This window comes from Actinia tenebrosa, unplaced genomic scaffold (assembly GCF_029948245.1).
Source record: "Actinia tenebrosa isolate PJP-AT-01 unplaced genomic scaffold, QUT_ActTen_1.0 PGA_scaffold11__36_contigs__length_13525064, whole genome shotgun sequence".
Taxonomy (NCBI): domain Eukaryota; kingdom Metazoa; phylum Cnidaria; class Anthozoa; order Actiniaria; family Actiniidae; genus Actinia; species Actinia tenebrosa.
In genome coordinates this window covers 6,535,947-6,544,909 of record NW_028292571.1, presented here as the reverse complement: position 1 = coordinate 6,544,909, position 8,963 = coordinate 6,535,947, and the positions used below count along the sequence as shown (strand labels likewise).

General features: G+C 35.2%; 1 protein-coding gene across 1 annotated transcript; it reads left to right on the top strand.

Moving 5' to 3' along the window:
• Positions 1 to 3,017: 3,017 nt before the first annotated feature.
• LOC148912406 (uncharacterized) lies at positions 3,018 to 6,530 on the top strand. The gene has a single exon (XM_089027428.1). The coding sequence runs from the start codon at positions 3,105 to 3,107 to the stop codon at positions 6,366 to 6,368; it is 3,264 nt and encodes a 1,087-aa protein (XP_088883554.1). The 5' UTR covers positions 3,018 to 3,104; the 3' UTR covers positions 6,369 to 6,530.
• Positions 6,531 to 8,963: the final 2,433 nt, after the last annotated feature.

Here is an 8,963-nt window from a genome sequence, read left to right as displayed (position 1 = left end):
AAACTCGCCAACTTTTGCTCGCGAATAAATTTTGTTATCACTTGATATTAGTCTGATTTTCTACACTTGATGAAGAGTTTCAACAAAATTTCTAAAAAAAATAAACTGATGAAAGAACCAATCAATGAACGTTTACTGGTTTCCATGGCAATTACTTCCCCGCTACGCCACGTGGAGGCTACCGTTCATCGTAGCGGATTTTCCCACTCTGTATAAACCAACAGAGGGGTGTCCAATTGGGGTGTTGTGAAGCCGACAAATCACAAGCCTTAGTAGAATACAGGCAAGGTCATGTAGACTGCCTTAAGAACCAAACACTAAGTTTTCAGGGGATCATCGTCATTAGCTAATACTAGCGGTACCAACTAACAGCGGCAAGGTAGGGGTTACTCCACAACTAACCGACTCACACATTCAAAGGCGCACACTCACTCGTCGCACGCGCAATCGCAAAGCTTTATTTGTTTCTTTATTTTGTCATTTCTTTGTTTGCAACTGTCTGCCTGTCTAAGACCTTAACCCTAAAAAACCCAGTAGCCACCAAGCCAAGGGGAACTAGCAACTGCCTGATTATAACCATTCTAAACTGTCTAAAACCCAAAAAAACACATGCCTAGTGAAGCCGAAATGAAAACCAAAAAAGCCCTATTGAAGAAAAGGTAAGCATCCGAAGAACTTAAGTAAAAACCTAAAATCCTAGAATGGAAATATCCGGAAAAAAGCCTTAAAAAAAGCCGATAAAACAGTCGCATCATATCGAATCAAACCTAGTCCGAATGTAGCTGAATGTCATCGAAAGTCGAAGCCAAATTAATAAAAAATGCCTAAAATATTGAAAGAAAAGACCGAAAAAGCCGCAATACCATACTCTAGTAACCAAGGGTCTATTGCCAATATTAATAAATAACCACGGGGGCCTTACCTTGAATTTTTTGTCACGATCACCTCCCGAACTGTTAATTATGGCCAAAATCATTTGATAGTTTTAGATAACCGCTCAGATGGCAAGTCTCCTTATGCCCAGAAAAAAATAAAGTGATACAGACCGGTTTAACCACGTACATACTGTAGACTGGACGGTCATCGGTGGATGGGACAAGACATTGGACCAAGTACGTACAAAGATGAACAACCCCTTAGTGATGTTGGTATTCAATCTATAAGCCTATTGTCTCAGTTGCAATACATCTTGGATGCCTCAAGCTTTAAGGATAAGGACTTGAATGGTCGATCTTCTCTGTCTCTGCCGTGTTACTCTGAAATATATTTAAGGGAAGGAAATAAGAAAGGAGTGCAAAACAAAGAAAGGAATAAAAGGATAGAAAGAACGAAGTTTGAAAAGGAATGCCGATTCACATATTGTTCAAGATATAAAATGAAATTGCTTAAAAGAAGTGGAGAGAAAGAAAAAAAAAGAAAGAAAGAAAAGAAAAAGTAACGTTATAGCAAGAAAAAAATAAATGAGGAATAAGGAGTAGGAATAAACGGAAAGACAGAAAAATCGCCAGTTTGAAAAAAGGCTTCTCGATACAATATTCGCCCTTGGGTTAGTCGCCCTTCACAAAACGCAGTTTGGAAAAAATGAAGGTAATAGAGAAAAGGGAAGTAGTATAAAGATATGATAATGGAGAACGAAAGAACATAATTAATAGCGAACACACAACAAGAAGAAAAAAAAAGAGAAAAGGAAGGAAGGAATGAAAGTAGCCACATGAAGAAAATAACTCCTTCGCCAAATGTCATTTCTTACCTGGATTTTTTCGGTGGGGTCGTACCTCGTTGTAGACCATTGTTGATGTGAATTCTGATGCCAACTGTTATAGAGAAAATAACGCAATTTTATCAGCATAATTTACTAAGGATACACACAACGTTATTGACGTACCTTGTATTCATTGGAGCTACACATTCAGGCTTGATCGGTTTGAAGTGGAAGAATCTATGAGCGTGGCTGTGGGATTCAAAGAACGATGCTTTGATTATTTTAAGGGGCGTGTACTATAACCCCAAGATTTATTAAAAATTAAAATCCCGATTAACTTTTGGGGAATTGGGGGGGGGGGGGGGGGGGAATTACGCCGTACACAAAGCACATATTTTGAAATTCAGAGGTAAAAGAAAATGGAACAAAAGAAAAGTAAAATGGAGAAGAGTATTTGGATGAGTAGAACACGAAAAGAAAGGAAAAGAAAAAAAGGAACAAAGAAATAAAAGTATGACATAACAAAAGCGATAACTACCTGATCTTTTTGAAAGACGGTTGTATTCTTAGATAATTGGTCAACACCGGTCAACTGAAAATACAACTAACGAACTACATGCGAAGAGTAAAAGAAAAAGTATTCTAAAATTAAGTTTGGTGCAAATTCCGCACTCAAAATATATAGCAAGTTATAATATACATCAATAATAAAATAGAGCAAGCGTAAGATAGACTAAATATTTATATTATAATATATTCATAATATAGAATAATTTTAAAATATAAACAAATCAAAATATATAATAGTCATAATATATAAATCATAATATATAAATAATTCACAAGAAAATTATTGTACATAGCAAATTATAATATAACAATCATACTGATATATAGCAAAATCACAATATATAGCAAATGATCAATACAAAGCAAATAATTAATATAGAGCAACAACTAATCTAGAGCAAATCATGATATATAACAAATCATGACATATAACAAATCATGATATATAACAAATCATAATATATAAATTATAATATATAACAAATTATAAAATATAACAAAATATAATATATAGCAAATCATAATATATAACAAATTATGATATATAGCAAATCTTAATATATAGCAAAATATAATATATAACAAATCATAATATATAAATTAGAATATATAACAAATTAGAATATATAACAAAATATAATATAGCAAAATATAATATATAACAAATTATGATATATAGCAAATCATAATATATAACAAAATATAATATATAACAAATCATAATATATAAATTACAAATCCTACAAAGGAGCCATATTTCTTCAATTAAAACATAATGAATCTAAACTAAACTATCCAAGCCGTAATACTTTATTTTGGAGAAGCTGGAAAGATGATAAATAACCAAGATGACCTTATTTCTGCGAATGACAGCCAAACTGAGCGTAAGCGAGGAAGACCTAGAAAACCTGTCAATGAGAAGTCAACGATCACGCAAGTGGAACCGAGAAAACGAGGTCGACCTAAAGGATCCAAAAATAAAAACCCAAAGGAAAAGCAAGCTGCATCAAATAGACTAAATTCTTCAGCAGTTGATATCTCAATTTTACAAGAAAATTCTATAGAATACGAGAACGAAATTAAATATGTATCTAGTCAACCGAATCCATCAACGAATTTGAATATTACAAACATTAATCTTCTCCCAAGAGATAACGCTGAATGGATCGATAAGATCGATAAGAATACATGTACATCTATTTCAATTAGTGATTGTTCTTCTGAAAGCGTGAGTAAGCCTGGTAATCTTCCATTATATACAAACGTTAACAAACCAACTACAATCTGCTGGGGTAAAAATTTAGAAGGCGTGGAAATTAATATTCCTACCATGGCCATACTAGAAGCTTACAACGAAATAACAACTTGGAGGAGAAATGTCTTTTTAGTTCCTTATGGGAGAACTGGTAGAGATTTTATCGATCAAATAACTTTACACATAGATGATTGGAATGCGTGCTCTGACAAACGGCATATTGCCTTAAAAGCTGCCTTTGTTCTGTTGGCTGTGGGTCTCCAAAAGCCAAATAAAAAGTCTAAAGCTAAAGAAAACCAACGCATTCTGGCGAAACGTCTCGCACTCTGGAAGGTCGGTGAGCTCAATCAATTAATTCGCGAGGGGAGGATAATTCAAAGTCGCATGAAGAAACACAAGACCACATGTCCACCTGATCGATCAAAAGTCTTTGCAAAACTTGTGATGGAAGGACAAATTAACTCAGCATTGCGCTTCTTAAATGAATCAACAAACGGAGGCATATTACCACTTACAGATGACGTCATGACTCAACTCAAGGAGAAGCATCCTGAACCACAGCCAGCGAAATTGGGATCATTGCTATTCGGCCCAATTGATGATGAGATACCCGAGTCAATTTATAGTGAGATAGACGGTGATATGATCAGACAAGCAGCCCTGAGAACTAAAGGCTCGGGTGGCCCTTCAGGTATTGACGCTAATGGCTTCAGAAGAATTCTTGCCTGTAAGTCATTCAAGCAATCCTCCTCAAAGCTTTGTGAAGCACTAGCCACAATGACAAAGATCCTCTGTACAACATATGTAGATCCCACCACCATAGAGGCATTAGTTGCAAGTCGTTTGATACCGCTTGACAAAGGTGAAGGCAGCGTAAGACCCATTGGAGTTGGAGAGGTAATCAGAAGAATCATTGGAAAGTGCGTAATGAATGTGTCAAAGGATGACGTCATCGAGACCAGTGGCTCTCTCCAATTGTGTGCAGGCCAGAGATCAGGGAATGAAGCTGCAGTTCACGCAATGAATACTATCTTTGCTGCAGATAACACAGATGCCGTACTTCTTATTGATGCATCAAATGCTTTCAACTCACTAAACAGAGCTGCTGCTTTGCACAACATCAGAATCCTTTGCCCTATTATTGCAGTTTATGCCATCAACTCGTACAGACAGTCAGCAAGATTATTCATCACAGGCGGGAAAGAACTCGTGTCAGCTGAGGGAACAACACAAGGTGACCCACTGGCTATGGGTATGTACGCGTTGAGTATGCAGCCTCTTATTACAACATTGCAGGCTTTTTCTGACGCCAAGCAATGCTGGTTCGCTGATGACGCTAGTGGTGTAGGAAAAGCAGCGGATCTTAAAAAATGGTGGGACACTCTTAACCAGTACGGACCAGATCTTGGGTACTTCCCCAACGCAAAGAAGTGCTGGGTTATAGTAAAGCCACCAAAAGAAGAAATCGTCAGAGAAACTTTTAAGGATACACCCATTAATGTAACAGTGGAGGGGCACAAACATCTTGGTGCAGTTCTTGGTTCCAGATCGTTTCTAAACGAGTACGTCACGGAAAAGATTGACAACTGGGTGAACGAGATCACCAAATTAGCAGAATTTGCTCTATCACAGCCACAGGCCTGTTACGCTGCCTACACGTTTGGCTTAAAACATCGCTGGACGTACTTTCTTCGCACACTTCCAGATATCTCAGACCTACTGAAACCTTTAGAAGCTGCCATCTCCGACGTGTTTATACCCGCCATGACACAAAAAGATTGTGATGAAGATGATCGCAAGATTTTATCGCTACCGACACGATATGGAGGTATCGGTATTACTAACCCGTGTATTGACGCAAAGTATGAATTCTCATCGTCAGTCAAAGTAAGTGCCCCACTTGTGGAGAAGATTATCTCCCAGTCTCACGAGTTGCCAGATGAAATTGAAGTGAAAACAGCAAAGCAGAAATGTCACACTGAGAAAGAAAAAGCATCCAAAGATGCGTTTGAAAGCCTGAAGGAAAGTCTACCAAAGATTACAGCCAGATCCTTGGACTTAGCCGCAGAGAAAGGAGCATCAACCTGGTTAACTGTAATTCCTCTTAAGGAAATGGGATTCGACTTGAACAAGAGAGAATTTAGAGACGCTTTACGTCTCCGTTATAATTGGTCTTTCAGAGACATTCCATCAAAGTGTGTATGTGGTGAAGATTTCTCGGTCGATCACGCAATGATATGTATACGTGGTGGATTCGTAATTCAACGTCACAACGAATTACGCAATCTGGAGGCTGAGCTTCTTAGCACAGTATGCAACGACGTAGAGATTGAGCCCTTGTTACAATCAATCTCAGATGAGAAACTAAGCAAAGGAGCAAACAAAGCTGCAGACGCAAGACTTGACATCCATGCACGAGGTTTCTGGGAGAAGCAACGTTCTGCCTTTTTTGACGTAAGGGTTTGTCACCCAAATGCAGATACGTACAAAGATCTAGATCTACCCAAAATCTACAAGCTACATGAAAATGACAAGAAGCGGAAATACACCGAAAGAGTAAACGAAATCGAACATGGAACATTTACTCCCCTTGTCTTTTGTACAACAGGAGGTATGAGTAAAGAATGCAAAACATATCACAGCAGGCTTGCTGAACTGATAGCCCGAAAGAAAGGTGAAGAGTACCACAAAACAATGGCATGGATTAGGGCCAAGACTTGTTTCTCTCTGTTAAGATCTGCACTTGTATGTCTACGAGGCTCAAGGACTATAAAAAGAACTTATAATGATATAAACAACATAGACTTAGACATTCAGGTTGCTGAAAGCGCCATTTTATAAATTTAGATTTTTAGCTTATTAACGTAGATTTTTAGATAAAGATACATAGTTATATATTTAATATATATTTCAATTTTCCTTATTAGTCAGTTTTTCATCTTATAATTCCTTCTTCTTTGTAAGTATTATATATTAACATATTCATATTTAAATAATGGACAAATTCTATTCGTTTTTTACAATCTTGAAAAAATGTATAAATATTTAAAATTTATTAATTATTGATTAGAGATTATTGTTATTATTAATTATTGATTAAAGACTATATATCCTTATTTAAAAAAAAAAAAAAAACAAAAACAAATTATAATGATATAACAAAATATAATATATAGCAAAATATAATATAACAAATTATGATATATAGCAAATTATAATATATAGCAAAATATAATATATAACAAATCATAATATATAAATTAGAATATATAACAAATCATAATGTATAACAAAATATAATGTATAACAAAATATAATATATAAATCAAAATATATAGCAATGATATATAACAAATCAAAAGATATAGTAATAATAATAATAATAATAATAATAATAATTACAATTTATAAAGCGCTGCAGGGCTGCTCTAGGAGCTGTGATAGATGAAATACAAAATAATACAAAAATGATGATTACGATAATCAGAAAAATAATAAAGGTCACACATTAAAAGCTAATTTAAACAAATAAGTTTTCAAAGAAGTATTGAATGATGAAAAGCTTTCAGAGTTCGTAATTGAAGATGGAAAGGCATTCCAGAGTTCAGGTGCAGGATACGGAGAAAGAACGGTAACCATAAGATTTCAGTTGGTACTTTTTGTGTTCAAGAAGAAAAGCAGAAGAAGAACGTAGGCGTCTTGGTGGAGTATAACGAGAAATCATATCAGAAATGTAGGATGGAGCCAAGTCAGAAAGTGATTTGTACGTGATAAGCAGAATCTTGAATTTGATGCGCTCAGCTACAGGAAGCCAGTTAGGACAGGAGAAATGTGATCATATTTATGAGTGTACGTAATAAGGCGAGCAGCGGCATTCTGTACAGATTGGAGTTTAGAGATGAGATGAATGGGAAGACCAAAAAGAAGACAATTATGTTGGTCAATCTTGGATGTGACGAAAGTATGAATTAGGGTTTCAGCAGTTTTAGCAGACAGGAACTTTCTAATTTTAGCAATATTGCAAAGATGGTAGAACGCAGACTTACAAACAGAATTAACATGAGGAACCATAGACAACGTAGAGTCGAAGATGACACCAATGCTCCTAGCTGATTCAGAGGGTTTAATCCTGTCATCTCCAAAAAGCAAGGTTGGATGAGAATTTTTTTGGAATATGTTTGGGGTATATTAAAAGGAATTCAGTTTTATCTTTGTTTAGTTTAAGTTTATTTATCGTCATCCATTGATCAATGTCAGTTAAGCAGTTTTCGATTGTTCGGTTCATATCGCAGCATCATCATTGCACGTAAAAGGTATGTAGAGTTGAGCATCATCAGCATACAGATGGTAAGGCATGTTATGATTACATAGAATATCAGCCACAGGAGAGGTATAAAGAAGATACAGAATTGGACCAAGTACTGAACCTTGAGGAACACCACAATCCAAGTCAACGGAATCAGACGAGCCATTATCTAAGGAGACATACTGAGAACGGTCAGATAGATAAGACTCAAACCACTTGAGTACATTACCACACATACCAAGTTTAGAATTAAGTCGTTTTAACAAGATACCATGGTCAACAGTGTCAAAGACAGACCAAGTAGTAGAAGTACAACGCAATTTCGATTGTCAATGGCATGCAGAATATCATTTTGAACACGAACAAGAGCAGTTTCACAGCTATGGAGACATTTGTAGGCAGATTGGAAAGGTTCATGGAGATCCTTTATTGTCAAGTAGGTGTTAAGTTGTGTAGCAACAACCTTTTCAATCATCTTGGACACAGCTTTTAGATTTGAGATAGGACAATAATTTGCGAGAACTTCATGATTAAGGGATGATTTCTTGAGAAGTGGTTTTATAATAGCAACTTTTAATGAAGGAGGAACATAACCATTTTCAAGAGAGGAGTTAATAATCTTGCAGATGACAGGGAGCAGTAAGGTACCATAATGACCAATTAAAAGACTTGAAGGAAGAGGATCTAAACAGCAGGATTTCGATGACAGCTTCTTTGTGATTAGTAGTAATTCGTCACAGGTAGTTGGTTTGAAGGAATCTAAGCTACAGTTAAGTGTGGGATGATCAAGTTCAGAAAAACGATTTAGTTTTTTTAGAACCAAGAGAAGGCAGTTGATTGCGTATATTGAATATCTTCTTCTTGAAAAACTGTACAAAATATATATAACAAATAATATATATAACAAATCAAAACATATATAACAAATTATGATATATACCAAATCATAATGTATAACAAATCAAAATATATAACAAATTAAAATATAATACCAAATTGTAAAAAAGTAATCATAATATATAACTAATTATAATTTATAGCAATAATCATCAATACATAACAATCATAATATATAACAATTATAATATATAGCAAATCATAATAGCAATAACATAATATATAACCATCAT

Coding starts and splice junctions, on each gene's coding strand:
- LOC148912406 (XM_089027428.1), top strand. CDS start 3,105: ATGATAAATAACCAAGATGACCTTATTTCTGCGAATGACAGCCAAACT.